The sequence below is a fragment of the Gymnodraco acuticeps genome, unplaced genomic scaffold, assembly GCF_902827175.1.
Source record: "Gymnodraco acuticeps unplaced genomic scaffold, fGymAcu1.1, whole genome shotgun sequence".
NCBI classification, from domain to species: Eukaryota; Metazoa; Chordata; class Actinopteri; order Perciformes; family Bathydraconidae; genus Gymnodraco; species Gymnodraco acuticeps.
In genome coordinates this window covers 1-16,594 of record NW_022992190.1, presented here as the reverse complement: position 1 = coordinate 16,594, position 16,594 = coordinate 1, and the positions used below count along the sequence as shown (strand labels likewise).

The following is a 16,594-nucleotide window of genomic DNA, read 5'->3' as shown; positions in this document are numbered from 1 at the left end:
AATAGAAAGAAAGATGTTTTACACCAACAGAGGGCCACAGTGAGACAGGTAAGTGATATATGAAGAGAAATCTGTACTTTGTTAAATAAACTAATATAAATTCATGTCACAAAGTTCCTTCCGGAGATCCAAAAACCTCAAATATGTGCCAAATATTCCAGGTCTGTCTGCTCTTCTGATGAATTCAGGTTTTTGTTTTTCTATCTTTCCATATCTGGTTTAGGTTAGGATCTCACATGAGCTCTGATTGGCTTAAAGTGTGGAGTGAGGGTAGGCATTTCACCACACCCTATAATAACTCTTAGTAGGCATTTTTCTGCGGATCAGCCTCAGGCACATTAACGGGACATTACAGGATTATTTTCTTCTTAAGTTTCTGATCTAAAATACTTATTTTTTCAAGAAATTACATTTTCATTTGTATAAATCAATTGCCTTTTTTTGGAGCAATATTGGGGAACGTTTCATCTTTTTATGAGCAGAGTAGAGAAAAGATACAAATTGTACTTTTTACTTCTGCGTTTTGAGTCGAGTTTTTGAGTCTTTTGTAAAATAAACTAGACTTTTAAAAGTATATATCTGCAAGGAGAGAGAAAAAACTATATTTAAAACACAAATTTGTTGAAAAGAATACGGATTTTTAAGATTTAGTGTGTTTTTAATCGGCGCCTAATTACGCACGGCAGCTCCATGGCACACATGTGCAGGCTGGTGACCGGCAGCGCGGCCAGCTGTGCAGGCTGGGTGGGGGTCATCGTCGCCACGGCCACCAACGACTGGGTCCAGACCTGCGAGTACGCCCTGGCTACCTGCATCCGCATGGACGAGCTCGGTACCCGGGGACTGTGGGCTGAGTGCACGATCTCCCCGGCGCTGTACCACTGCCAGGCGCTCAGCCAGATGCTCAGCCTGCCCGGTATACATCACTATTACATTATCTTTTTAATTAAATTGTGAGTCAGTGTATTCCGTTACCTTACTAACCTGTGAGAAAAATGAAGTCATTAACCTAATCTTATCGAAATGTAACCTGATTACTTTCTGTTACTTATGGATTACCATACCAAAAATGATCAATTTAAAATACAGTGCAAATAAAGAGAAAATAAATACCATACATTTCAATCATACAGTATTTTTGTTTACAAATCAGATCAGAAAAATAGCATAATAATACAATTTAAAAGAAAAAGAATGAAAGAATCCTAACTATCCCAAGTTTTAAATTACAATATAGTTCTCCAAGTATTAAACTGTAAATGGTTCTTTAAATTAGATGTGGGCTCTTTGGATAAATATTAACAGCTGAAAGGCACCGTTAAGGGATCAATACCTTTTATTTGCATCCTGATTACGCAATCCCGTTACATGTAATCCGTTACTCTCTAAACCTCATTCAATCTTTTTACGATTTTGTGCATAACACCCCCCCCCCCTCTCTCTCTCAGCTTACGTGCAGACGTCTCGTGCCCTGATGATCTGCGCATGTCTGCTCGGCCTCCCCGCGATGCTGCTCGTGCTCATGTCCATGCCCTGCGTCCGGCTGCAGAATGACAACTTCGCCGTCAAGCAGCTGCGAGCCCGCGTGGGGGGGGTCCTCTTTATCCTCATGGGTAAGAGCACGCACGCACACACACACACACACACACACGCACACACGCCCTCAGTCACACACACACACACACACACACACACACACACACACACACACACACACACACACACACACACACACACACACACACACACACACACACACACACACACACCACACACACACACACACACACACACACACACCTGGAATATATAAGTTGTTGGTTAATTGGTTAATTGACTAGTTGATAAACCTCTTTATTTGTGTTTAAAGGAGACAGTTTACCATTTAGTAAACTGATTTTGATTTCAGAGGACAGTTTCAGTCTTCAAGAGAAATTAGTTTTGGTTTAGGAAACCATCAATTTTAGAGGACAGTATATGGAGTTTTACAAGAATATAGTTATGGCTTTTGGGTGTATTGATTTAAGAAGACAGTCAATATTTCAAGGACCGAGAGTTTCGATTCTAGTGGACAACGTTTTGTTTTAGAGGAATGTAGGAATATACAGTAGGAGTGGTTTTTGGAGACAGTGATTTAAGAGGACAATATGTTAGGGTATGCAGCATTCAGGTGTTTCCCAGCTGTTGCAGGAGGAAGGAGGCAGAGGGTCTGTCAGACGGCTTCATCCTGACCGGGTTCATCTACTTCCTGTGGGAAAAGACACACACTTTGTTACAACCACATGGAAAAGAAACTCTCTGAAACTCCTCCATTCTTTAGGCCAAATAAATTGTAATCTATCCACTTCTGTCTTTATAAATGTACCCTTTTTTTCCAGCTTTGTGTGGCATCATCTCCACGGTGTGGTTCCCGATCGGCTCTCACCAGGAGGAGCATTTGATGTCGTTCGGGTTCTCTCTGTATGCCGGCTGGGTGGGCTCCGGTCTCTGCCTCCTGGGGGGCATCACCATCCTGTGCTGCCAGGGCACTGACCCCGGGACCCCCGGCCGCGACAACAGCTTCTACTACTCCCGTCAGAGGGGCACCGCCACGCCGCTGGACCCCCCCGCCAACCACGCCAAGAGTGCACGAGTGTGATCACTGAAATTGATCAGCATAAGACTGCATCTTCTTTTCTTACACTTAGATTTGATATGTGTGCATGTAAGGGTTTATTTCCAAACTTCTTTTGGGGCACAAATAATCACATTGGTCAAATTGTTGTATTCTATACGCAGATTTTAAAGTTTTATCAGCCAATAATGTCAGCCAAAAATGTTGTTTTTAATGTTATCTGTCACATTTTTGTCATTGGTAAATGTGTTGTCTATGGTAGAATTTTTGAAAAAGTTTAACTAGCGAATGTTTTCATCGGTTGAATTTCTTTTTTTTATTACATTCCCATTTAATGAAACTGCATTGTCACTAACATTACAAGAGAGAGGTATTTTCTCCAGAATTATAATTCAATTTACGTATCAAGCCGCAATGCAACAGTGTCCTAATCTGCGTTCTCTCTAATATCCACTGGTTGATTGTACAGAAGTCTATGAAAAAATGACCCTACTACTGACTTGATTTATTACATAAGCAAAGATCTTCCTGATAAATGTATGGTCTCAATCTTTAGTTATAAGTCTTCTTCAATACAGCAAGATGTTAATGTAGTACATGTTGGACACATTCAGAGTGAAATAGATGACAAAGCAAAGTATGCTTTAGGACGGGGCTACATTGTGATTGATAGGTCAATCTTTTGCAAAAAGGACCCCTTTCTCGTGTCATTGAGAATGCAGTTTCATTGAATGATAAGGTATTTTTTTTAAGTTTAACATTTTAAGAATCTGTGACTTTCATAATGATACTTTAAATAGCATGAATACATTTTGAAAATATCACCTGAAGTATAAAGAATTTAATTCATTTGTTGTTACATGTTTTCCTTTAATTCATGTACCAAGAACTGTATAACCTTTATTTGAATTGTAGCTTCTTGATCTTAACAGCATAATCAATATGTATCAACTCTAGTGTAAGATTGTTGGCTGGTGCTACACCCAATAAAGGTTTTGAATAAATAACTTCACTCAAAATGAGACATTTATTCCTCATAACTCATTTAGACACATTAACCTAATTATCAGTTTGAAGTGCACGTTATAAAGCAAACACTCTTTCAATTTTAAAACCATTCACTCAGCACTCTAACACAAAACGAACACAAAAGTTACTTTTTGAGGCTTCAGAAAGCCGCTGCAAATATGTTCGGAGATGCCATTTAAACAAGAAAATCATGAATAAAATCCTTGACTTCACGAAATGCAATTTGGGTTATTCATACAATTATTTTTTTTAGATTGATGGTCAACGATTTATTTTGGTGATAATAACTCTTTTACTGCTAGGACAGACCTAAATGGGTTTTTCTGGGTGAATCAAAATTCACCAAGACAAGGGGTAAGAGAAGAGGAAGGCTTGAGAATGGCGGCCATATTTTCCTTAACTTTGTTATTTCTTTTACTCCACATGACTCTGCTAATGATGTTAGAAACAGTTCTGCTTAAATATCTGAGAATATAAGGAGCTCTACAAAGCCAAACCAAGTTATTTTCTTTAAACTTGGGTCTTGAAAACAATGTATGTGAGTGATGAGATGTTTCCAGACTGAATTGCATACAAATTATTCTTATCTTCAGCAAAAATGCTTCTAAAAAATAAAAGAGCAACTTGGGTTAAAGTAGTTCTGTTAAAAAGCTATTGTGCTTCTCTTACAGGGAAGTTTTGAATTGCAACACCACCGCAACACCACTGAGTCTCACACAAACATGCAAACTAAGGAAAGAAACGGGATAGACGTTTGTGGGACAAAATTGTGAAAAAATAAGAATTAACGGCAGCCGTTGCAAAGAAACATCTGTGATGGGAGGTTTCCCTTGTATCCTCTGATCCAAACCAGGTTTTGAGCTGAGCAGAAACTATTAAAGTAACAGTGTCTCATGTGGACGGCACTTTCAAAGTTTAAAGTGATACCACAGGGTTCTCAGTCCTCTTCCTTAAAGCCATGATTGGTCTTTCCTCTGCTGGACTGGTATCCATCCCCATCCCCCTCATACTGCTCCTGCTCTCCATCCTGGTCCTCCTGCTGGATGTTCCCTCTCTCCTCGGGGGCGGACCAGCCCTGGTAGGGCCTCTCTTCCTGGTCCTGGGGGGGGAGGATTTCCTCAGGAGAGAAGGCGTCCAGGTTGTCATCGTAGCGCTGGTAGGAACTGGCGTGAGCCTGCTGCTCACGGGCGTTTAGCTCCAGAGTGCTGTGCCACACCCCGTAACATCCGTAGATCAGCAGACCTGAGGACGGGTAAACATAAATTACTCAATCGTCTGTCAAATAACTGCAAATGTAAAGATGAATACTTTCATCATCCATCAAATAATGTCAGATTTAAATATAAGAGATATGGCATGAGGATTTGGCCTTGTTTTCTCTCACCTATGAAGCACCAGATGGTGAACCTAGCCCAGGTGAGCGGAGAAAGTTTTAGCATGAGGTAGCTGTTGGCCAAAATGGCCGCCGCGGGGACGAAGGGCACACATGGCGCCATGTAGGGCAGCTTCATCCCGCTCTCCGGCTGCTGTATGATCACTATTAAAAGCTTCACCAAGGACCCTGCCATCAGTGTAGCCATGAGGCCCGAAAACACCGCCGCGGCACCAGCTCCCTGCTCAACGCCGAATATGACGGTTGACCAGAGGAGGAAGGAGGTGATGAAGAAGAGGAGGGTGCAGCGGGTGACTGTGCGGCCCGTGGCGGGGGTGGGCCTTGCAGACGCACTGGGAATCCCCAACCGCAGTCGCAGGGTGTAGTAGTGACCTCCCAGAATCCTTTTCAGCAGGGAGGCGCGGCCTGTGTGGAAATCAGAGTCGTCCCCCTCTCCTTCAGTCCCTCCCGTGTGGTAGGAAGCTGACCCGTCGCCGTCTCCGATCAGCATGTGGTCGTCTTTCGTCGGGACCTCTGCGTTGTTCAGGTCGCCCCCGTCGTCCGGGGAGGTGAACTGGTGTGTGTCTATGTTTTCGTCTGGCTGGTATCGTAGCAACAGCACACACACGCTCACAAGAGTGTAGGCCAGCAGCGTGCCGATGGACATCATCTCGATCAGATCCCGCAGGCTCACCAGCAGAGCGAGGACTGCAGCGAGGCTCCCTGACACCACGCACGCCACCACCGGAGTGTGTGTGAGCACAGACACGTGGGACAAGCACCTAAACACACATTATTACAAAGTTAGCTAGTTTATAAGTTAGCAAAGCATTGTAGCACGGGCGTGGAAAAGCATGCACAAGTGTAGACTTTTAAGATCTCCTTTTTTGCAAACAATAAAAAGCCATTTAAAATCAGTAGGTTATTTGTGAATGTCTAAAGCATCTTTGCACGACCAAGCGGGGCGATAACTGGTTGTAGCCTTCGGAAAAAAACGCAATGTCATCACCTTCTGTTCCCTCACACCGGGAACACAGAGTTTGCTGCCGCCTCACCTGAACAGCAGGCCGTCCTGGGACATCGCGTAGATGACCCTGGGCATGGGGAACAGAGAGCCCAGCAGAGAGACCGTGAGCCCAGCGATGGAGCCCACCGCCACGATGTACTTCCCCCACAGGAAGCCGTGCACCGCAAACATCTCCATGAGAGGAGCGGAGCTGTCGATCAGCTCGTAGGGAACCATGAGCGTCAGGATCACACTCACCTGTTCAGAAGGAGGTCAATATATGCGAGAACATCTATTTTGACTGTGTGTCCCGCTCTACCCATGCAAAGGTCAAAAAGGTCAATAGTAATGGAGTTAGTCAAATCAACTCTTAGCACTCAATTCACTTCAGATGTTAATGTTGTAGCAAGTATAAAAGTGATATTTAGTGTTCTTCTTGTATGGCATACTGACCGACACGTATGCGGTGAGGCAGGAGACCAGCGAGGCGGTGATGGCGTACGGGATCGAGGTGTTCGGGTCTTTCGCCTCCTCTCCGGTTGTCGCAATGATGTCGAATCCGATGAAGGCGTAGAAACATGTCGCTGCACCTTGCATCACCTGATCAGCCATAAGAGATTAACTTAATCTTGAATGAGATTTAAGGAATACGCTTTCAGATCCTTTATTTGAGTGGAAGTACTTATACTAAAAAGGGCAACTTGAGGTATTTGTACTTTACATTTTTTCTTTTCACTACACCTATTATACATTACACCATTGTATCTCACCCCTGACCAGCCGTAGGGCAGGAAGTTTCCGCTCTCCCAGTTTTTAGCTGAAAGGAAGAAGAGTCCGGCGATGATCATGAAGACCCAGACCACCAGGTTGACCACGTTCAGAACGTTGTTGAAGCCCACCGAGTTACGCACACCCAGAGCGATGATAACGGTGACCAAGAGCGCGATAAACAGGGCCAGCAGGTCGGGGTATGTGTCCTCACCCTTACCTGAGGAACACACACAGCAGTATTTTCAATAACATATTACATCGATATGAAGAGAAATAAGTTGGTGTTTGTATAAAGACAACAACTGTTGTAACTAAGATACCTTTTGCACAGTTTTTGGTGTTTGAATCAGTTTTCTTACTTTGCACTGGCATTAACCAAAGTCATGGACTAGGTTCATATTTTTTTACAGAACAACAGAGCCTCACACGGGGCACCAAAGTCCCATGGGACCTTAGCAACACACCAAACAGAAAGTAGATCCTTTATTAAAAAAAAATGTAGTTTTGTATTAACTGTAATTCTACTCCAAATTCCCCCCAGAATAAATGAAGTATTCTGATTAAAGTAAAAGAACCCAATATTGCATCAATATTCATAATCCAATAGTTTCCTAAATATAATTCCAAAATGGCACATAACACATAAGTACTTTTACTTTTGTTACCTTAAGGTCATGTTGATGCCAATACTTTTGTACTTTTAAAAGTCAAATCTTTAGTGCATGACTAACCTTTTGGTAAGGTATAAGGTATAAAGTATTTTTACAATTTATGGCTACACAAAAAAGGTCTGATTTCTTCTTCGAGCCCAGAGAAAAGCTACTACTGGTACTGACCGAGTCCTCGGAGCGTGCCCAGGTGTGTTATCATGTAGTTACTGATGGTGTGATTGGCCAGAGAGTCGAACATGCTGCTGAGAGCTGACGCCCCCGCCGCCGTGCCGATCAGATACTCCAGGATTAAGTTCCAGCCAATGAAAAACGCCACAAACTCCCCGACCGTCACGTAGCTGTAGGTGTAGGCCGAGCCCGTGGTCTTCGGGACTCGGACCCCAAACTCTGCGTAGCACACACCTGAGGACGAATATGCTCAATGAGAATAAACAACTTTTAAACTTAGATTAGATACCAGATTCTAATGATTCAATTCAGACTTGGCGAATCTCTGTGGGACTACGTTTGTTTTTGGAACTGTGAGGAAGAGACTCATCAATGTGTTCTCACCTGACAGTATGGAGGCCATCGCCGCTATAATAAATGACAGGATGACCCCGGGCCCGGCCATCGCCTTGGCTACCAGCCCGGCGACCACGTACATTCCAGTGCCGACACAGCTGCCCACCCCGAGGGACACCAGGTCCACGGTGGTCAGGACCTTAGCCAGCCCGATCCCCGAGCCCTCCCCGAGCTCGGTGAGGTCATCGGAGCCGTGAGCCATGGAGCCCATCGGCTTGGTCCTCAGCAGGCGGGAGTACATGTTGAACCAGGCGTCGCCCAGAGAGAGGCGGCCCAGCCACGCCGCCATCACCGCACCTGATTCTCACCTCACTCGATTCTACTGTTTAAGCTTCTTTGTGGCTCCTTCTACCTTTTCTTTGGCACACCCTCTATCATACTTTCTCTCCCATTGTGAGTCTCCTCATCAGGGTCCCCACTTTCTTCTTCTTTAAGAGCAACACATCCAAACGGGGGATATGGACGCTGTTAAAATAACAATTCAAATGATTTAGTAATAGTATGAACGACAACGATAAACAAGCAATTCCCTTACTATCCTACCTAATTGTCCGTCCCTTTTCCCTTTTAATTCATCTCGTATGCTGTGGATCAAAACATTCAACTACACAGAAGGAACTTGTTAATGATCTCAAGGCAGCTGGGACCACTGTCACCAAGAAAACTATTGGTAACACACTACACCATAATGGACAAAATCCTGCAGCTCCCGCAAGGCCCCCCCCGATCAAGAAGGCTCATGTACGAACCGTCTGAAGTTTGACAATAAACATCTGAATGATTCAGAGAAGGCTTGGGAGAAGGTGATGCAGTCAGATGAGACCAACATCGAGCCAGGACACTGAACATGGGTCCTGGAGGGGTCTTCCAGCAGGAAAATAAACCTGAACATACAGCCAAGGCAACAAAGGAGTGGCTAAAGAAGAAGCCGATTTAGAGTCCTGCGGGAGTCACGAGGGAGGCAAAGAGGAGGCAAATCCTACTTTGATTGAGCTAAGTATCGCTGGTGTTTTATTTTGTTTTTTAGCCCCTTCATGCTATAATCATGTGTATTTTCTCCATTCCTGTTTATGTGTCTTCTCGCAATTATCACTGGCCCCGTGTATCTCCTAATCGATATAACCGACCTGCTCTCGTCTATCCCACATGCTCCACTGAGATCCAACATCTAGTTTCAGGGGGCCTGTGGAACTGCCAGTCAGCTGTTCCTAAGGCCGACTTCATCTCTGGCTACGCCTCCCTGCAGTCCCTGGATTTCCTTGCTCTCACTGAGACCTGGATTACTCCATCCAACACATCCACCCCAGCAGCTCTCTCCACAGCATATTCATTCTCCCATACACCCAGACCCTCTGGCAGAGGAGGTGTATGGGCTCCTGCTCTCTCCCAAATGGAGCTTTTCCCTCTTCAAGCTACCTAACTTCACTCCTTCCACCTTTGAATTCCATGCCGTCACAGTAACCCATCCTATACAATTAACCATTGTTGTTCTCTACCGTCCACCAGGCGCCTTGGGGGACTTCTTAGAGGAATTAGATAATCTCTTCTCACACATCCCTGAAACTGGCCCTCCCGCTGTACTTCTCGGAGACTTCAACCTCCAGACAGGGAAGATATCTGAACTAACATCTCTTTTAACCGCCTTTGCTTTCTCACTGTCTCCATCCCCACCAACTCATAAAGCTGGCAATGTCCTTGATCTCATATTCTCAGGAACTGCACTGCTTCTAACCTCTCTGTAAACCCGCTTCACACATCCGATCACTTCTTCATTTCATTCTCTCTATCCCTTTCCAAACATAACAAACTAATCTCTTCCCATCCTGCACTTGTCCGCCGTAACCTTCGCTCCCTCTCCCCCTCTACCTTTGCCTCGTCGGTGCTCTCAGCCCTCCCTTCCTCTGACTCGTTCCAACTCCTGCCTCCAAACTCTGCTGCAGAAACTCTCCTCTCTCCTCTCTCATCTTCTCTGGACTCTCTCTGTCCTCTCACATCTCGGCAGGCTCGTCAGTCCCCTCCTACTCCCTGGCTAAATGACACACTGCGTGCTAATAGAACCATCCTTCGGGCAGCAGAGCGGAAACGGTGGAAATCCAAACACCATGACGACCTCCTAACCTGTCAGGCTCTCCTCTCCTCTTTTTCTGCTTCGATCTCTCAGGCAAAAAGCACTTTCTTTCAAGATAAGATCCAATCTTCCTATTCCAATCCCAAAAAACTATTTTCCATCTTCTCCACCCTCTTGGACCCTCCAAAGCCCCTTCCCCCTCCTCCCTTCTGTCAAGCGACTTTGTTAACCACTTTGAAAAAAAGGTTGATGATATTCGCTCTTCTTTTTCTGACTCACCTTTAATCACTGCTGGGTCACCAGACCCCCCTTTCACCCACACACTGACCTCCTTTTCCCCTCTCTCTCCAAGTGAGGTTCTTAGCGTCCTACCATCTGTCCAGAGGACAGATGGTAGGACGCTACCATCTGTCCTCTGGACCCCATTTAATCAACACTTCTCTAACTTCTGGTCACTTTCCAAACAGTCTCAAGAAGGCAAGAGTAAACCCTCTCCTAAAGAAACCCACTCTCAACCCGTCCGATGTTATAAACTATAGGCCTGTCTCTCTCCTCCCGTTCCTTTCTAAAACACTTGAACGTGCTGTCTTTAAACAACTCTCCTGTTATCTCCATCAGAATAACCTTCTGGATCCGCACCAGTCTGGTTTCAAGGCAGGTCACTCAACAGAAACGGCCCTCCTTGCTGTCACTGAGGAACTGCACACGGCTAAAGCAGCCTCCCTCTCCTCTGTCATCATCCTTTTGGACCTGTCTGCTGCATTCGACACGGTGAATCATCAGATCCTCCTTCGCACTCTCCAAGAACTTGGAGTTTCAGGCTCTGCACATTCCCTCCTCACCTCATACCCCAAAGACCGCACCTACAGGGTTACTTGGAGAGGGTCGGAGTCCGACCCTTGTCAATTAACTACAGGGGTCCCTCAGGGCTCTGTTCTTGGTCCCCTCCTCTTCTCCTTGTACACAAACTCGCTCGGATCTGTCATTAGCCCGCATGGTTTTTCATACCACTGCTACGCTGACGACACCCAACTAATTCTGTCCTTTCCCCGCTCAGACACCCAGGTCGTCGCATGCATCTCTGCTTGTCTAGCAGACATCTCTCAGTGGATGTCTGCTCACCACCTCAAGCACAACCTTGACAAGACTGAACTGCTTTTCCTTCCGGGAAAAGATTGTCCCACTCTTGACCTAACAATCAACATCGGCACCTCTATTGTTTCCCCGACTCAGACTGCAAGGAATCTGGGTGTGACCCTAGATAACAAACTGTCCTTCACTGCAAACATAGCTGCTACAACCCGCTGCTGCAGATACACTCTTTACAACATTAGGAGTATACGTCCCCAGCTGACCCAGAAAGCGACGCAGGTTCTGGTCCAGGCTCTTGTCATCTCACGCCTAGACTACTGCAACTGCCTCCTGGCTGGTCTACCTGCATGTGCCATCCAACCTCTGCAGCTCATCCAGAATGCAGCTGCTCGTCTGGTCTTCAACCTTCCTAAATTCTCCCACACCACTCCGCTCCTCCGCTCCTCCGCTCCCTTCACTGGCTTCCGGTAACTGCTAGAATCCACTTCAAGACAATGGTACTTGCGTACCATGCTGCGAATGGATCTGGCCCTTCCTACATCCAGGACATGGTTAAACTGTATACCCCAGCACGTGCACTCCGCTCTGCATCAGCCAAACAGCTCGCTACACCCGCACTGCAAGGGGGACCCAAGTTCCCATCAGCAAAAACACGTGGGTTTGCTATCCTGGCTCCAAAATGGTGGAATGAGCTCCCCATTGACATCAGGACAGCAGATAGCTTACACATCTTCCGGCGCAGACTGAAAGCTCATCTCTTTCGACTCCACTTTGAGCGATATCATTATTAACAAAGCACTTATATACTAATAAAGGACTGGCTTATCTAAAGCCAGTTGAGTAGCACTTGAAATGTTTTAGCTCTATGAAACCTGATGTGACTTATATGATTCTGTTTTCTTCAAGTTTGTATTTTGTTGGTCGAACGCACTTATTGTAAGTCGCTTTGGATAAAAGCGTCAGCTAAATGCAATGTAATGTAATTTAGGTGATGGAGTGGCCCAACCAGCCTCCAGACATTAATTCCATAGAAAATCTGTGGAGGGAGCTGGAGCTTCGAGATGCCAAGCATCAGCCTCAAAACCTGAAGGATTTGGAGAGGATCTTCGGAGAGGAGTGGACCACAATCCTTCCTGAGATGTTCACAAACCTGGTGACCAACAAGAAGCATCTGACCTCTGTGCTGTCCAACAAGGGTTTCTCCACCAAGTACAAGACATGTACAAGACAAGGGGATAAAATACTTATTTCCCATAGTTAAATGCAAATCAATTTGTATCTTTTATATAATGTCAATTTCTGGATTTTCTTTTTGATATTCTTCCTCTCGCTGTTAAAATAAACCTACCACAAAAAATATAGACTTACCAAATCTGCAAGGGATCAAATACTTATTTTCTCCACTGAATGTTTTGTATAATTTGAGAGAAACCATTCCTTCCTGTTTTCTTTTAGAACACCAATGCATTGAGAAAATCTCAATTAATAAAAATGCAATGATTGTTAAACTTTAGCTATATCTAATGATGGGATTGGGATAGCATCAGCCACTCTCATCACTCACCAGAGCGAGACTCCCTCTCTGAAACATTCATGAACACCAAGGATCTGCTTTCACAATGGAAAACTACGACTAAAGAAGCAGAAACTGAACTGAAACACACCAGAAAAAACTTCTACTAATCTGAAATGTACACCTAAACTGAATTTAACACACGATCAACACACACAGGATGGGTTAAGACAGAAATAAAAGCACAGACAGTGGCATAGAAATGTTAAAAATACATTCATAAATGCAGATTAAAGATGCCCACCTGTGCAGAAAGATAATACTCACTGTTTGTGTGTTTTCCTGGAAAAATGGTTTGAGTCCACTTCCTCTGCAGACCTGTAGGAAATGAGAAGACAGCGTTAATCCTTCAGACCTGACACCATGTGATACATTATTCAACACCTGAATGAGACAGTGTGTGTGTTTGTGTGTCATCATTCATTCATAGGAGGGAGGTTAGTGTAGCTGCTGTGAAGGTGTGCGAGTTAACTTTGTGCTGCAGCTGCCATAAATGGTGTTTCTTTACTTTTTGTGTGTATGCACAGCTGAGAACTGAACAGGTGTGTGTGTGTGTGTGTGTGTGTGTGTGTGTGTGTGTGTGTCTGTGTGTGTGTGTGTGTGTGTGTGTGTGTGTGTGTGTGTGTGTGTGTGTGTGTGTGTGTGTGTGTGTGTGTAATGGAAAGTTATCTTACATCCTGCACGAGTTGCTTTTAGTTTAATTTTAATCGTATTATCCAGCTAATAAAACAAAAACTCAAGTGTCCACTTACTTGCTTTTCTTCTTGGGCTTTCAACCATGTCTTCATCCGTGCATGGTGGAGTTTGTTCAGTTCAGTTGTCATGAAGAAACCCTTCTCTCATGTGTTGGTTTATTCACAGGAATACAATGACAGCAATATTATGGTACACCATTAATAGAATAGTATGTATTAATCGGGGAAATCCGGAAGTAAATGCAGTGTGATAAAAATATTTTTGGAATATCTTACATCTGTAGTTATTCTTTAAATAAAACAAAGTTGAAGTTTTCATATTAAATTAAATATGTTTTATTGCAATTATTTTGTTGCAGAACTTTTATTTCCATATTGTTTTATATATAATACTATAAATAGTATTACCCTATTGAATATAATACACATCCTTATGTGAGAGACTGCATTACTTTGGTTAAATAACTGTCTTGTACTATTTGTTGCTACTGTTATACACATGTATTGGTTGTTAATTAAAAGTTTTATTCTCATGAAGTTGTTATTTTATATGTTAAAGTCTCTTTTCAACAGCAATGTCATCTCTTTTGCCCACTCCAGTTCAGTATCTAAAGGAAGTGGAAATCTATTTCACACTTTGCCTGTGCAACATGTTTCAAAACAATCTCACGTTTGAACACTGCTGCTGCTGCAGTCATTCTCCTGTCAGTCTAACATATTAAAAGAGCATCCACATTTTCCAAACTGTATACCAAATTAAATGTGCACATTGAACGTTTTGTGGCTGTATTTTGGTCTGCTGGTAATCCGATGCTCAGGGTCAGATTTCACCTGCAGACATGGTAACATGGAGTTAAAAAGGAGAAACCCGACACCAGATATTATCCACACACACAGCTTTATAGGAGAAAACCCTGAAGCCATCTCAACCTGAGCTCAAAATATATAGCAACCTGACTTTAAGTTTAATTTAGTTTTAATAATTTGAATATATAATATATTTCCCATCATTAAATCCTATATTATGTGCACGTTTTAAAATGTATGAGTATAACTGCAAACTGTTGAGCGTCTGCATGATATCAAATCCAATAACTGAAACTCTTGATATGAAGATTTGAGACGCCAGCCGCTGAAGGTGGAAGCATTCCTGAGGCTGCGTGCTTTATATACAACAGATGAGCGACTTTGAGTGAATCCAGACACTCACACACACATAGCAAAACATCCTTTTCTGTTTAAGGGAGTAAAGGTTTTTTTTGCAGCCTGACGCAATTCATAAAGGGACGTGCGGAGATAGAGGAAGACCAATGTTTTTTTAGTAGCCTTTTGTTATTACAAAACATACTTAGGATTTCAGTGATATTACAAGATACATATCCATAATTGTATTGTAAAATTAAATTGGAACAACTACAAACTTGTCAAACCCAGAAAAAATATGTTGAAATATTTAGTTTGAGTTTAATCCACTACTTTTTTGTTTTGGAGTAGCAACCTCAAATGTGAGATTCAGATGCTCTTATTTGTATAATGGATATTGGACATTGAGCTTGTCAAACAAAGAACAGTCAGCTTTTAGTCAATGAAATGCTTTGATTCTAGCGTTTATCTTGTCTTAACGTGACTTTATTGGTACTTTAATACACCAACTGTGCCTGCAGCAGTCTCTTATTTCTGGGTATGAAGGTGTATAAAAAGGTATCTGCAGCATCACCTAGTGTGCATTGAGTGAACTGCTACATGACCATTTTCAGGTACATGGTGGTGCATCAGTTTCACATGAGACATTTATCCAAGTCTACCCTTATTAATATGCTAAAGGGTGGATAAAACTGCTCAGAGTTAAGCAAAAATGTACATGCAAAAATAAAATGACTTTCAAAAAACCTTTAATGCATTATGGTTTGTAGAGAAGAGAATATTTGAAAAATAAAAACAGGACAATAACAGTTATTTTTCCACGTTTATTCTCCTGACAGAATCATTTACTCGTCTGCCTCTGACTCCTCCTCGTCGTCCTGACTGATCTGGAAGTAGCGCAGTTCGTACGTCTCTTTATCGGATGCCACGACTCTCAGCCAATCACGGAGGTTGTTCTTCTTCAGGTACTTCTTTGTCAGGTACTTAAGATACCTGGTGGGGAAGAGGATGGGTCAATTAGTACTCGAATACAATTATTAATGGTAAAACTGTGTACACATGCAACAGGGTTACTACAGCTTTAGGAAAGTTAGATTTCATTTTGAAATAGGCAGTCAGAATACAATGTTAAACGAATTAAAAAACATTGCCAAATGTTAACTGACTTAAAATGGGATCTTTTTGTTCCAGTGAAAAAGTTAGAAGATATAGAAAAAAATATTGACCAATGTGAGATGCATTTGGTACTAGTCATAATAAAAATCAAACATCTTGTGATTTATTAATGCAACAGATTTTTAAGGCTTTTATCATATCTATTCAAGATATTTTAAAACCAATTACAGCTTATTTTAAAGGTCATTTTAAGACTTTTTAAATGAAGGCAACTTATTCTGTTCAGTAAAACAAGCCTAATTATACCTCATCTCACCTTTTGGAGAACTGCTTCTCAGACGTGACGTTGATCTTGTTCTTCATGCGGCCGACCTGCACTGTGTTGCCCAGGTTCCCCGTCTTTCCGTTGACCTTTATCCTCTCTTTAAGGAAGATTTCCTGTTGGATAGAACACATTGACGCACTAGGGAAGAGAACCCTAGTATATGCGGCGCTAGGGAAGGCAGCCCTAGTCCAGACACATTGTTAACTGGTGCAAACATCACTCTACTAACACTTTTATGATCTCATTGTATCAATAATATGCAAGAGGAATGTTCTGTTAAAGAGTGTAGAAAGTGCAGTTGGACTTACAAAGTTTGCAGAGTCCAGGATCCCATCCTCCACAGGGTGGGTCAGGTCCAAGGTGAACTTCCATGAAGCTCCCTTTTTGGTCTTCCTGCCAGCAGTAGGTCTCTTCTGTTTGAGCTGTGAGAAGTAAATAAAAAAAGCAGCAACATTAAGAAACTTAATGTGTTAGCAGCAGCAAATATCGGATTGATATATATTTGTAGTCCTCCTATAATCTCTAATTGTCTCATTTCAGTATTTCGTAATTAAA

The 16,594-nt window shown here is 43.1% G+C and overlaps 3 protein-coding genes across 4 annotated transcripts; 1 reads left to right on the top strand and 2 right to left on the bottom strand.

Annotated features, from left to right (window-relative positions):
• The first annotated feature begins 7 nt into the window (after nucleotides 1-7).
• On the top strand, nucleotides 8-3,618 carry LOC117539156 (claudin-11-like). Of its 2 annotated transcripts, XM_034205177.1 has the most exons (5): nucleotides 11-48; nucleotides 224-270; nucleotides 687-916; nucleotides 1,449-1,613; nucleotides 2,379-3,618. In XM_034205177.1, the coding sequence occupies exons 3-5, from the start codon at nucleotides 691-693 to the stop codon at nucleotides 2,636-2,638; spliced, it is 651 nt and encodes a 216-aa protein (XP_034061068.1). In that variant the 5' UTR covers nucleotides 11-48; nucleotides 224-270; nucleotides 687-690; the 3' UTR covers nucleotides 2,639-3,618. The 2 variants fall into 2 exon arrangements, with proteins under 2 accessions (XP_034061067.1, XP_034061068.1); XM_034205176.1 differs by lacking the exon at nucleotides 224-270 and having other exon boundaries at nucleotides 8-48.
• A 278-nt stretch (nucleotides 3,619-3,896) lies between these two features.
• On the bottom strand, nucleotides 3,897-13,071 carry slc7a14b (solute carrier family 7 member 14b). The gene is made up of 8 exons (XM_034205175.1): nucleotides 13,005-13,071; nucleotides 8,016-8,492; nucleotides 7,629-7,865; nucleotides 6,792-7,009; nucleotides 6,475-6,621; nucleotides 6,071-6,279; nucleotides 5,028-5,797; nucleotides 3,897-4,885 (listed from the first exon to the last, which is right to left on the bottom strand). Exons 2-8 carry the CDS (start codon nucleotides 8,314-8,316, stop codon nucleotides 4,581-4,583), a joined length of 2,187 nt encoding a protein of 728 aa, XP_034061066.1. The 5' UTR covers nucleotides 8,317-8,492; nucleotides 13,005-13,071; the 3' UTR covers nucleotides 3,897-4,580.
• Nucleotides 13,072-15,408: 2,337 nt separating this feature from the next.
• rpl22l1 (ribosomal protein L22-like 1) lies at nucleotides 15,409-16,500 on the bottom strand (the record flags this gene model as incomplete). Its single annotated transcript, XM_034205178.1, has 3 exons — nucleotides 15,409-15,591; nucleotides 16,031-16,152; nucleotides 16,348-16,500. Coding segments are annotated over 3 exons (423 nt in total), but the record flags the coding sequence as incomplete, so codon positions are not given.
• Nucleotides 16,501-16,594: the final 94 nt, after the last annotated feature.